Here is a 14263-nt window from a genome sequence, read left to right as displayed (position 1 = left end):
ATGGTCCAGCTCTCACAGCCATACATTACTACTGGAAAAACCATAGCTTTGACTATGCGGATCTTTGTCGGCAAGGTGACGTCTCTGCTTTTTAATATGCTATCTAGGCTTGCCATAGCTTTCCTCCCAAGGAGCAAGCGTCTTTTAATTTCATGGCTGCAGTCTCCGTCTGCGGTGATCTTGGAGCCCAAATAAATGAAGTCTGTTACTGCTTCCATTTCTACCCCTTCTATTTGCCAGGAATTGATGGGTCCAGATGCCATGATCTTAGTTTTTTTAATGTTGAGTTTCAAGCCAGCTTTTGCACTCTCCTCTTTCACGCTCATCAAGAGGCTCTTTAGTTCTTCACTTTCTGCCATTAGGGTGGTATCGTCCGCATATCTGAGGTTGTTGATGATTCTCCCTGCAATCTTAATTCCGGCTTGTGATTCTTCCAGCCTGGCATTTCTCATGATGTACTCTGCATATAGGTTAAATAAGCAGGGTGACAGTATACAGCCTTGTCGTACACCTTTCCCTATTTTGAACCAATCGGTTGTTCCATGACCGGTTCTAACTGTTGCTTCTTGGCCCGCATACAGATTTCTCAGGAGACAGGTAAGGTGGTCTGGTATTCCCATCTCTTTAAGAATTTGCCACAGTTTGTTGTGATCCACACAATCAAAGGCTTTTGCATAGTCAATGAAGCAGAAGTAGATATTTTTCTGGAACTCTCGTGCTTTCTCCATGATCCAGCGAATGTTGGCGATTTGATCTCTAGTTCCTCTGCCTCTTCGAAACCCAGCTTGTACATCCGGTAGTTCTCGGTTCATGTATTGCTGAAGCCTAGCTTGTAGGATTTTGAGCATAACCTTGCTAGCATGTGAAATGAGTGCAATTGTGCGATAGTTTGAGCATTCTTTGGCGTTGCCCTTCTTTGGAATTGGAACATAAACTGACCTTTTCCAATCCCGTGGCCACTGTTGCGTTTTCCAAACTTGCTGGCATATTGAGTGCAGCACTTTAACACCATCATCTTTTAGTATTTTAAATAACTCAGCTGGAATACTGTCATCTCCACTAGCTTTGTTGTTAGCAATGCTTCCTAAGGCCCACTTGACTTCACTCTCTAGGATGTCTGGCTCAAGGTCAGTGATCACACCAGCGTGGACATCAGGGACATTAAGATCTTTCTTGTATAGTTCTTCTGTGTATTCTTGCCACCTCTTCTTAATCTCTTCTGCTTCTGTTAGGTCCCTGCCTTTTTTGTCCTTTATCATGCCCATCTTTGCACTAAACGTTCCTTTCATATCTTCAATTTTCTTGTAGAGATCTCTAGTCTTCCCCATTCTATTGTTTTCCTCAATTTCTTTGCATTGTTCATTTAAGAAGGCCTTCTTATCTCTCCTGGCTATTCTCTGGAAATCTGCATTCAGTTGCTTATATCTTTCCCTTTCACCCTTGCTTTTCGCATTCCTTCTTTCCACAGCTATTTGTAAAGCCTCATCAGACAGCCATTTTGCTTTCTTGCATTTCTTTTTCTTTGGGATGGTTTTAGTTGCTGCCTCCTGTACAATGTTACGGACCTCCGTCCATAGTTCTTCAGGCGCTCTGTCTACCAAATCTAATCCTCTAAATCTATTCATCACCTTCACTGTGTACTCACAAGGAATATGATCTAAGTCATACCTGAGTGGTCTAGTGGTTTTCCCTACATTCTTCAATTTAAGCCTAAATTTTGCAGTAAGAAGCTCATGATCTGAGCCACAGTCAGCTCCTGGTCTTGTTTTTGCTGTCTGTATAGAGCTTCTCCATCTTTGGCTGCAAAGTATATAATCAATCTGGTTTCGGTATTGACCATCTGGTGATGTCCATGTGTAGAGTCGTCTCTTGTGTTGTTGGAAAAGAGTGTTTGCTATGACTAGCTTGTTCTCTTGACAGAACTCTATTAGCCTTTGCCCTGCTTCATTTTGTACTCCAAGGCCAAATTTGCCTGTTATTCCGATTACTCCTTGACTTCCTACTTTAGCATTCCAATCCCCTATGATGAAAAGGACATCTTTTGGTGCTAGTTCTAGAAGGTGTTGTAGGTCTTCATAGAAGCGGTCAACTTCAGCTTCTTCAGCATCAGTGGTTGGGGTATAGACTTGGATGACTGTGATATTGAATGGTTTGCCTTGGATACGCACTGAGATCATTCTGTCGTTTTTGAGGTTGTACCCCATTACTGCCTTTCCCACTCTCTTATTCACTATGAGTGCAACTCCATTTCTTCTAAGGGTTTCTTGCCCACAGTAGTAGATATAATGGTCACCCGAATTAAATTCACCCATTCCCGTCCATTTCAGTTCGCTGATTCCCAAGATGTCGACGTTCAATCTTGTCATCTCATGTTTGACCACATCCAGCTTGCCTTGGTTCATAGATCTTACATTCCAGGTACCTATACAATATTGTTCTTTACAGCATCGGACCTTCTTTTCGCTTCCAGATACATCCACAGCTGAACGTCCTTTCGGCTTTGGCCCAGCCGCTTCACTCTTTCTGGAGCTACTTGGAAATGCCCTCCGCTCTTCCCCAGTAGCATACTGGACACCTTCCGACCTGAGGGGCTCATCTTCCGGCGTCATATCTTTTAGCCTTTTAACATTGTCCATGGGGTTTTCTTGGCAAGGATACTGGAGTGGGTTGCCATTTCCTTCTCCAGTGGACCACATTTTGTCAGAACTCTCTGTCATGACCTGTCCGTCTTGGGTGGCCCTGCACGGTATAGCTCATGGCTTCACTGAGTTACGCAAGCCCCTTCGCCACGACAAGGCAGTGATCCATGAAGGGGAGACTCAAATATTGAATACCTGCTATAATGTTCTACTTCTTAAGTGTAGTTATTCTCTACCTTTCTCAAATGCAGATCCTGAAACTATTAGCAGCTCTTAATAACTGCAAAGTAGTTTAATTTCTGAAGGGCAAAATTGACCACCATAGCTACACTACAATTAAGGTGGGACTGAAATCAGAGTCCTTTCCATCATAAATTCAGTCCAAGTTGCTAGTGCTCTCAGCAAAGCACTATAATTAATGGGAATACAATTGCAGGTAATTGCCATTGTAATATAATAGAACAGGATTTCAAGTCTAGCTCTAGCCTTCATTATAAATCCATTTGGCTCTTGATCTAATTTCTAGGCTCCCTTCAGAATTTATCTGATATCATCTATCTCATACTTTAATGGTCCAGCTTTTGTAATCTAGCATTAATTATATTTTCTATTAAAATATTGGGAAAGACTTCTATTTGAACCATAGTTATTCTGTAGATGAGAAAATGAATCCCAGTCATCTTACCTGCTTTAATTCCATTTCTTTTCATTAGCTTCGTCATTTTTTTTTCTTGCTATGTATTAAATTATTGATGTGCTGAACTCATGGACATAACCATCTCTTTTTCAGGGAAGATATACAATTTGTCATTTGGGGGAAGAGGGTGGAAACAACAGCCTCTCTTTCAACATTCTACATACTATTTATATATCTCTCTGGTTCTTCATTACTGTCATAAATATAAGACTGCAATCTTGTTCTTAAACAGAAATAAACCCCACTGGACACAACCGGACTTGCTTCTGAGATTTATTCTACAATATCTACTCCTTTCCTTTTCAGCATTTAGCGAGCTTGCAGCTTCTATAAGCAAGGATTAATCTATAGCCTGCAGAGATAGAAACTTTAGGGTTTAACATACAGCTCATTTCCACTCCAAAAGAGAAAAGCACAGCAGAAAAAAAGAGTATTTTCCCACGTTAAAGGCCTTCCCTGTTGATGGTGATTCCCACGAACAGTTGGTTCGAACTGGAGCCCAGCCCATTTTTTTAACTCTCTGGGATATTCAAGAACCATCATCTAACAACTTCTTGTTGAGGTAGATAGAAAATCTTAGAGACTTGATAGTTCACCTCAACAAAGTACTGGAAAATGCAAAAACAGCTCTAAAATATTAGTCTGATGTTTTCAATAACGTGTTTGATTAAGCCCTAAACAGTAAAATAAGTAATATGAGGCCATCTTCATACAAAATTGTTTTCACTACCTTATTAATACAAATTAACTTTTTTTTTTAAAAATTGCAAAATGCCAGCCTTCCCCAACCTGGCACATTTCAGAGGTGTTTGGACTACAGCTCCCAGAATGACCAGCTAGCATGCCAAATAGTTGTATCCCTGGCTTTCTCTTTGGACTACTGTACCTTTTTCTCTGTTCTTCTTTTCTCTTTCATCTCTACTTTACGTTCTGACTTCCATGATCCACTTAATGCTGCTTTCCAGGAACTAATTTAAACTTTTCAGATGCAAGTCATCACACAAACACATCATACACTGGTTTGTCAAACTAGGAGTATCTGCCTCTTGCCTGGTGACTTAAACGAACTTATCCTTACATAGGAGAAGTCAGGTAGGACAATGGTAGGGAATTTTGTTGAGCTGAACTATTTTTGCAGTACTCTAGAAACTGAACATAAATGTTGACTATACAAAATTTACAGTAAAAAAGTTTATTATAATCAGTGCATGTGCTACAATAAGAATCATAGATTTTCTTTTGAAAATGCTGAAAAAGATCATCTTGGTGCAGTGAATACATTTCAGATTAATTCACCAGTCTGAGTAATTTCATATTTATATTTCCAGCACATTCTATCAGATAGGCTAATGCAACACGTGACTTTGCCCTAAGGAGAACTAGCTTACAAGTCATTATTGCATCCCCAACATTGTAATTGAATTGTCATTTTTATACATCAGAAGTATTTATTATATGAATCAAAGGTAACAGATTATTATTCTGCAACATCAGAAAACATGAAAGATGAACCCCAACATTTGCTTTACTTAGGTTTGTGTGTGGCTACACAGTATGCTAAGGTATAATATGGTTGGTTTGGTTTTGGCTTAATAGATTGTGTGTGATCCCAGCTACTGTAATTTATAAGTCATGGTTCATAGTGTAGCATGTATAAATCTAGATACATTAGTTTTCTATGTCCATCTTGATCTTAATAATGAGTTCTTTTAATAAACACAACTCAATATTAATTCAGCTGCCTAAATTCTGTTTGGGTTATTATATTACAAGGTATATGAAGGGCTGTTAAAATGGCAAGGTGTTTCTCCCTCCTCTCTATCTAAACTTTATTTCTGAACTGCTCATCCTTCCTAAAATTACAAGGTTCCTTCTAGTATCCCTTAAAAGTCAGCCATCCTAAATAAGTGGTACCAACTCCAAACCTTTTTGCTCAGAGCCTTGTATTGAAGCTCCAAAAGAAAGCCAAAATTAACTTTCTCTGAAAGCTTCAACCATGAGAGCCAGTTTGGTGTAGTGGTTAAGGCACTAGGCTAGAAGCCAGGAGACCAGGAGTTCTAGTCCCGCCTTAGGCACAAAGCTATCTGGGTGACCATGGGCCAGTCACTCTGTCTCAGCCCTAGGAAGGAGGCAATGGCAAGCCACTTCCAAAAATCTTGCCAAGAAAACTGCAGGGATTAGCTCAACCAGTCACCGGAAGTCAACAATCACTTGAAGGCACACGCCAAAAAAAAAAAAAAGCTGCAACAATGTCTTGAACCAAAATCAGTGATACTCTCAAATTTTGTAAAGGGGACAATAATGGAAAAGCATAGTTCTTCTTGGATGATTCACACAGAATTGCTCAGGGTCAACATTGATAGCCTGACTTCAAAAGTTCTAAAGCAGCAGTGAAATGATGCAACTACCCTCACCCTCTGGAAGTGGGTCCTCTCCCCATATCTGTCTTAAATTCTTCAGGAGCAAGTACTTCAGTATTGTTCCAAAGCTGAGCAGGGAAAATAACAGGAGAATGGAGCAACTGGAGTATGAAATACATCATCAGCTGTACTGTCTATTGCTGCTTCAAAGCTCTTAATTGTACAGGCACATTTTCCCAATAAGCCTAGATCCATGCCATTGTCCTCTTGTCCTTAGAAATATTGTAATAGAGGCTTGCATACATTATCTAGGAAAAAATGGATTGCCTCACTCTATGAAATAGTCTGGCAATTTTCAAGCTTGATACAAATTTATCCTATACTAGAAATGTGACACTAAAAAGTTTCACAAATTAGCTATAGTGAAATGTGTGTTCTGAGTTTCATCCTTTTTTTAAGCAAGCAAACAAAACTTCCAGAAAAATAATATTTTTTCCACAAGATGCATGTTCAGGTTTTGCAGTAGACGTCATACTTCAGCTTTGCTCCCAGCTTAGTTCCAGCTAAACATTCCTTAAATTTAGCATCCATTTGCTCACTTTGAGCTTTGTCAAAAGTACTCTTCCAATCTCCTACAATGCCTGCAACAAAAAGAAAATGGAGGCCAGAAGAAAGTAATTTGAAACAGGATCACTTGATTGTTCTAATAACAATTCAAAAGATTTGTCATTTGATAACTGGGTGCAAAATGATACAGTGGATTGAGGATTAGAAAAATATGAATGCATTCACCAAATTCCCATAGTTCCTTCTTAGCCAAATCTATTAAATCTGTTAGTCATGTCCTGCTTCCAGCATTTTCTATCCTGTACAACTGCCAGTGAAGTTGTAAAACTGAAAGTGAAGGCAAACATCTCTTTATATGCACGTACCCTATTAGGTAGTCTGTAGGCAGCAACAGCGAGTGAACCTGACTGAGTTCAAAACAAGTTAAGTAGGCCAGTAATCATTAGTACTTGGATACAAATATTAATGATTATAGCTTTATAAATCTGCATACCTTAATCTCAAATTCACACTTTTAAAAATACAGGGCAACCAATGCATTTCCAATTCAGATGAGGGAGAAACCAACAAAAATGTGTGTTCCCTCCTCCCCCCTCCCCTTTTTTTAATTTACTGGAAACAATATCAAATATTAGTTTTCATTTCCTTGTGTAAATTTCAGAAATTTCAGTGTTATCAGATAACCTTTAACATCCTAAAACCAGACACTTGATGAAGCACCAGAAAATACAGATAGGTCTTCATCAATCTTATACACACACCTACTTATCACACTATTCCCTTATGCAGAGCACAGAAAAAAAGTAAGAACTAATAAGCAAAAGAAAGTGAACACATAGATAAGAGGAAATAAATTCAAATATACCTTAATGTAAAGCAAAGCAGTAATAGCAGGGAAACCAAAGACTGGCTGGGGAATTCTGGGAGTTGAAGTCCACACATCTTAAAGTTGCCAAGGTTGAGAAACACTACCATAGACCTTTCTGACCTTGCTTCCACCATATCTGCATACTAATTCTTACCTTGTCTTTGTTCTAGAAACTTCTTTTTTTGAGGATCTTTCAATTCCTTCCAACCATAAATGTTCAGGCTTCCCCTTTCTCTCAACCTATTCACTCTTCCTCCCAAATTTTGGTAGTAGTAGAAAACCCTACAAAGTGTGCTTGCTGTACACAGTTATGGGATCCATTGATAAACAGAGGTGCCATGATTGCCCATCACTTACTAATGGAAACATGCTACAGGAGAATACTGCAAAAACACTATTTCTCTGTTTCCTTTTTTTTAAACCGACCTTTCCGGAACAGCAGTGGACCAGCCACACCATGTGTTTCCTGTGACTTGTCGCGCACTGCTTGGAAGGTAGTTCTGTCTGCAATAGACTGAATTTGCTCAGTAGTAGCAGGGAAACCAAAAAATGCAGCTATTTGCTTTACTCCAGAAACCAGGTCCTGAAAGCAATATAGTGACATAATTAATATCCTATGTAAGTTGTATGAATGGTATGTTTAATATGAATTATTTATATTCATAATATAAAAAGCTGTATTTCTCAGGGTAAACTTGAGTAGCTTCAGATTCAAAACCCACTGCTAGATCTGTTGACCTTCAAGCATATAGTGAAGTCACAAACCGTACACCTACTCTATACAGAACCATACAGACTATAACCCACAACAGCCATACAGCAGGAAAGGAGAAAGAGTAAAAATCAACTCAGGTGGTATCTAAATCTCTTCTCCCACAAACACACAAACACTTAAGGCACGATTTATGCCATTAATACAAATGTTAGGGGAAATTGTCCTAAACAAGTGGCATTAAAAAAAAAATAGAATATTAGCCTTCTCCAACAGAGCTTGTTCTTCCTGCTTCCAGTGATAAGTTTTCAATTTTGTAATACAATTGCGGCACAGTTTTATCCCTGCCCCAACCAGATCAAGCTAAAAAGGCCCAGAAAATGAGTTTAAAATGTACTTTTAATGCCATTAGAGCATTAGAGGGCTTCAGATGCCAAATCACAAAAAGAAGGCCAATGTCATTGCCCTATAACTCAGGAGTTTAGGATTATTCACAGGTGAGAGAAGTAACTTTTGCTATTTGCTCTTTTCTTCTGTCACCTGCTCTCCAGATATTCCAGGCTGTCTTCCAACTTTCAGAACAGGATGAGGAGCTGAACCATGGCCTCTTGATCAAGTCATGTCTTAGAAAACCAGTAAGAGTTTGGGACAACCTCTTTTCATTTGATGCACAAGGAGAAGTCTTGCTTGTGATTATGAATACACCCACCTCTTTTAATTCTTCATACGTCAGAATCAGAACGTTTTCATCATCTATATGTTTGTTCCAAGTGACAGCCTGATCAAAATAGGATCCCCAGGCAACTATAGTACAAAGGCAGTATATTAAAATGACTTTATTTTTTAAAAAAGTCTGCAGAAATCATAACAGCAAGTTATTTTACATATATTGCATTCATACACTATCTGGATAACACAGAGTATTGTATCAAACAAAAGTGTTTTTGATTACACATCCTATTTCCCCTTCCTTTCCTTACTCTTATACCCATTCATCAACCTCAATATCTGCTCTAAAATATCTGCAATCCTCTGAAGACACTAGGAGTTGTAATAGTATCTGTTCTGCTGGCAAACAGAAGCATGGTTGGAAACAAGTCTTTGTTTATAAACTCTCAAGATATAGAGAATACAAAAATCTTGCCTGGAACCTCCAAATAAATAGGGCCAGCTTTTAAGGAAAGCACTTGTGAGAGTTCTCAGTTCAGCTTTGGCTAGAGATAAAAATTTGTTCTCAAAATCCTGACTGCCTATGTGGTATATCTCTATCCCAAAGTCATGTCCAGTGAGCAAACTTTGCAAGCTTTAATGCTACTTCAAAAACCTGTGGGGTCTTCTTGTTTAGAGGCAACAATAAGACACAGAAATGTGTGCATGTATACTATGGAGAATGAAGCTCTGATCATGCCGTTTTCATTTCTCTTAAAACCAATAATTCAATGTTCAGCCCAGAATCACTCTACCAGATGGCATCTTACTTCCTAGAAATGCAACCCTTGACAGCACTTCTATTAGAAATCATAGTAGTGGCAAATATCAATTTTTTCCCTTTTAAGCCTGGTCATCAGATTGATCAAATCAGCCTAACGTACTTTTTCCAAAGCTATTACATTTGAGCCAATCTGAGAAATTAAGAATACCTCCTCCATTCATAAATTCTGGAAAAAATTCCTCCCAGGAGTTATAACTGGGAACGCTTGGTGCATTGTTATGAAAATGGAAAAATGCTGCTGCCGTATCTTTAGGATTTCGAAACAACACCAGTATCTGAGGTGAGAAAAGAGAACAGATGTTTTAAATTTCTGCTGACATAAGTGAAAGTGTCACTAGCAAAAATCCCCATCATATTGCAAGTTGATATTGGTGATTAGTATTACCTAAACTACACTTAAAAGGAAATTAGAGGTTGGCATTACACCCATAATTTTTAATGGGATCCTTCACAAAGCACAATCACCAGTACTCCAAATCCTCTAGTTGTACCTTTAGAAAGGCTAGCAGATCTAGACTGCCAAAATCCAGCCAATCACCAAATGGCAGCAGAGATTTAGAGTTTTAAGTTATCTGTTTGCTGTCATTTTGTCATCCTCCAGATGTCTGCAGCCCAAATCTACTAGCTTTACTTTCTACTAGCAAGGGCATAAAATGCCATGCTTCACACAGCCTGGACTATCCACTGATGTCTTGCGGTCAAGGGAGCTTCTCTCCTAGTTCATTTTCTTTGAATGTGGTTACTAGACACTGCATATCCTATGTTCCTAGTGTGTACTTGTATCCTAGGAGCTGAACTATCACAATATCTGGTGTTACAAAATACCTGCTAGGATACCTTAGATGCCTCCCTTCCACATGCTTTGACTATAGCTCTCACAATCCTTTGCCGGGCGAGCTGGTTGCTAGTAACCTGCAGGGCAAATAGCTGCCTAATCTCATGCATTATATCATTCCTATAAATATTCCAGTAGGCCCACAACACTCCCGTGAATTGCGCCTATAAATGTCATCTAAGGGAGTGAATGTTATCAATGAAAGATGTGAAAGAAATGAATGTTATCAATGAAAAATGATGCCTACCTTGGCCTTATTTTTGAAAACAGATTTGGGAAGACAGTTGTAATGGAGATGCGTGGCCACAATCCTTGGAGAGGGAAATTGTTTCATCCTCTTTAAAAACAAAAACAAGGAAAGAGAAAAAACACATTAAATGGGTCACTCGTGCATATATAGATTGGCTCTACTGACATCTACAGATGATTCATCACCTATATCAAAAGGCAGTTGGAATAACTCCGATTCTCCAAAATACATCTGCACATTTTATGACACCAAACTGAATAATACACTCACTACTAAGATATGCCAAATGTTTCATACCAGTCTGCTTTCACATTCCAGACAAACCACAAAATAACAGCCCCTTCCTGAGTATCTGATAATGATGACATCGCTGGAAGACTAGAGGCACACTCCAGACAAGAGAACTTTCTCTGTTGCCTTATTTCATTTCAACAACTTCCACACAGGTGCAGATAAAACATCCCATTTTGGAAAGCCAGCTTTTGCCACTGACTAACCTGAAACTTTTCTGGATCTCCACACTCAATAAATGGTAATTCTGTATTCTCCTGTTTAATTTTCAAAGTTGTGGCAATCAGATCACTCACAATGAGAATAAGCCAATTCACTCCTGGGAGGGAAAAAAACAGCAAAAATCATAATCAAATCTAAGGAAGTCATAATTCTTGCTGAACTCAGCAAGACTTCATTATCTCAACTTAAATGCAAAATAATTTGCAACTAGATATTGTGAGGTAGAAACTATTCATAACATTGAAACGTTTTATTTAACTAGATTCAAAGTTCTTAGACTCAGATTAAGGCCAGTTGGTGCCCTAAGCACAGCCCAACAATGGTCTCCCTCAACAGAAACCAAACTCTCATGCCCATGAGATGGAAACAAATGTGATGCCTGACATCTTCAAACCAATTTTTAAATGTTAGTCAATCACCATGCCAAAGAAAACTTTTTTGTTTTTGTTTTAAAATGCAAGTTAAAGTCAAACAAGGCAGATAAGGACAATTACCAAAAAATCAACTAAAGTTGAGTGTGGCAGTAAAAGAGTGAGGGGCGTGATAGCTAGGTGGAAAAACTCTGTGATGCCCCCCTTCCCCTAGTGTTCTAAGCACACGCTTATTTTGCTTAATGGTTAATCCAGGGCTGTGTTGACTGAATGACAATTTGAATACCAGGTAGTAAGGGTATTGCAATGATTACAACTATACTTTAAGGACACAGAATTCTGTTCCTCAAAGTTAGACTATATAGTTCAGAAGAAATATTTCTAGAAATTCAAGATTGGAATGTATGTCAGGCAATGAAGTGAGTGAGAAAAACTTTCACAAAACTTTTATAGAACTTCCATTCACATCTAGAAGTTCTGAAATGCATAAGGAATACCTAGTTCTAGTTATTTGTTGCTTAGCTTTATTTTCTTCACATCAGTGGAGGTGGTGAAAAGAAATTTAGCTTCAGGATGTAATCCTATACAATTGCATACTTCTTGAGAAGTAAGCCCCACTGAATGTGCAGGTAGTCCATGATTCGCAGCCACAATAAGGGCCAGAAAATTCATCGTTATGCAGTGCAGTCATTAAATAAGGCATCACGTGACCACACCTGATTTCACAATATTTTTTGCAGTGGTCAATAAGTGAATCACTGAAGTTGCTAAGTGAATCATGTGGTTGCTAAGCAAATCACATGGTCATTAAGTGAATCATGTGGTTCCCCATTGATCTTGCTTGTCAGAAGCCAACTAGGAAGGTTGCAAATGGGAATCATGTGACCCCAGGATGCTGCAACTGCTGTTAATGCATGCCAGTTGCCAAGCACCCAAATTCTGATCACGTGACCATGGGGATGCTGCAATAGACATAAGTGCAAGGACTGGTCATAAGTCACTTTTTTCAGTGCCATCATAACTTCGAACAGCTGCTAAATGAATGGTTGTAAGTCAAGGACTGCCTGTACTAAGAATTACATTTGAATAAAGATACTCCTTATTATCTAATTTCCCGGATTTTTCCTCAAAGAAAATACAGGTGAGAGAGGAGAGAATCAGGCGAATAATGTTTTTTTCTGTTTAAACCTTATATGATTTGTCCCAAACATACTCAAAGCATTCTGTTCTGTAGTTCTATATCACCTTTAGTGCAGCTGTAGACTGAAAGTTTCTTTGTAAGTGTATATAATGCAACAATTATGAGTTGTACTGTATCTTTAAGTTGTATCTTTACCAGATTGCTAAATTATTATTAATGTTTATATATATGCTTCAGTTTGTGAAATCCTTGCTTCCCCTTCTTCAGTTATATATTTTGATTTATTCCCTCATATTAAAATCTAATTAAATAAACAAATATCCTTATTTATGCCTCAAAATCACAAAAGAATTTTCACTTCAAGCTGTGATTTCCGTTTTTGTTTCGGAGCCAAGTTGTGGCGTTGGGCTGTTTGTTAACCATCATAGACAGCATAGCAGATTACAAATGAGGAAACAGACAGAACTGGAGGGCACAAGGGAAGGGGCAAAAGCATACATACAGATAAGTGATAAGCCTAATTGTAAAATCACGATTTGGCCAAAATCTTTGAATCAGGCAATTTAAAGATTTACCTAGATTTACACATTGTATTTAGCCATGGTTGCACCCATACTCTGTTGAATAAACCACAATGGATGGATTACACAATACACTAAGCCAAATTTTTTAAAAAATTACTTACCATGATGCTTGAACCATACAGAACAGTAGTATCTTTAAATCATATTAGGCATTTTAAAGAACTAAAACAAACATTTGCAAGTCATCAGGGTAAAAACTACTTATCAACTACATGGGACATGGCAAATTCCTATTGTTACGAGACACTTCTAAGCTTTAAAAACATCTTAAAACAAGCTTCTGAAAATGCTTCTTGAAGTACTTTAATCACCCACATCACATTTTATTTATCATTCTGTTCTCTCCTTTGTGTCATCTCTTTTCCATAGCTTACATGATGTGGCATCTAACATCGACTAATAGCTGTAAAAGCTCATTCGAGTACAGAAGGTTTCACTTAGAAAAACAAAGATTAGTGGCTCTATTTCTGTGCAAACCATTTCAGTGGTAAGCATAAATACTAACACATTTCAGCTACACAATATTAAAAAGATTTTTTTTTTCCTCTTTGCTTATGATCTTATATGGCCACAAAATAACGCAAGGGTTGTATTCACCACATTTGGGGTAGGACACCAACACCACATCATCTTTTCTGCTTTCGAAATTCTCCAGGGCCTGGAACGTTTCTGCACTGCACACCGTACTCGGATAGAGAATTCCCTGGTAGGAAAAGAGAAGTTCGTGGAGTTTAAGGCCTTGGGATTTTTCCAGCGCTCTCTCTATTTCTTTTGCAAATGTTTTCTCTGTCATGGTTGCTTTCTGTGTTCTAAGCAAACTACCTTGTTGTTCAGGCAGCAAAAGCTTTTAAAGGTATTTTGAGAGGTGGAGTAAACAGCATTGTGCTTATCCTATTGTTTTCTGACTTATATAAGAAAGCCAGCCAGCTCAGATCACCTCCTCCCTCTCCTCCCTTTCTATTCTCCAGGAGAGAAAAACTACCAACTCCTCCAGCCTTAAATATTGTTTACCCTTTGCAGGCCATCCCCACTTAAACCAAGCAACCTTGGCTTGGCTGGGTCTACAAAATAAAATAGATTAAAAAAACAACAACAGCCAAATGGCTTGGTAAACATGCCCAAATGATCAACGTTAAACTTATTTATTTCAATTTATTTGGCCACCCATTTCATTGTAGTGACTCTGGGTAGCTAACCAGAGTTATAAACACAATATAACCAGAAATAAATACAT

At 38.4% G+C, this 14263-nt stretch overlaps 1 protein-coding gene across 1 annotated transcript; it reads right to left on the bottom strand.

Annotated features, from left to right (window-relative positions):
* Positions 1–4545: 4545 nt before the first annotated feature.
* SULT6B1 (sulfotransferase family 6B member 1) lies at positions 4546–13934 on the bottom strand. Its single transcript, XM_007437267.2, has 7 exons — positions 13627–13934; positions 10918–11030; positions 10418–10507; positions 9484–9610; positions 8553–8647; positions 7558–7714; positions 4546–6337 (listed from the first exon to the last, which is right to left on the bottom strand). The coding sequence occupies exons 1-7, from the start codon at positions 13820–13822 to the stop codon at positions 6207–6209; spliced, it is 909 nt and encodes a 302-aa protein (XP_007437329.1). The 5' UTR covers positions 13823–13934; the 3' UTR covers positions 4546–6206.
* Positions 13935–14263: the final 329 nt, after the last annotated feature.

The sequence above is a fragment of the Python bivittatus genome, unplaced genomic scaffold (assembly GCF_059951505.1).
Source record: "Python bivittatus isolate LINGU-HERP-01145 unplaced genomic scaffold, Pbiv_v1 ctg000020_np1212, whole genome shotgun sequence".
NCBI lineage: Eukaryota > Metazoa > Chordata > Lepidosauria > Squamata > Pythonidae > Python > Python bivittatus.
This window is presented reverse-complemented; position numbering and strand designations above follow the sequence as displayed.

Coding starts and splice junctions, on each gene's coding strand:
- SULT6B1 (XM_007437267.2), bottom strand. CDS start 13,822: ATGACAGAGAAAACATTTGCAAAAGAAATAGAGAGAGCGCTGGAAAAA. Junction 7,715..8,552: donor CGTATGAAGAATTAAAAGAG/GTGGGTGTATTC, acceptor TATTGCTTTCAG/GACCTGGTTTCTGGAGTAAA. Junction 6,338..7,557: donor TCCACTGCTGTTCCGGAAAG/GTCGGTTTAAAA, acceptor TTTTTGTTGCAG/GCATTGTAGGAGATTGGAAG.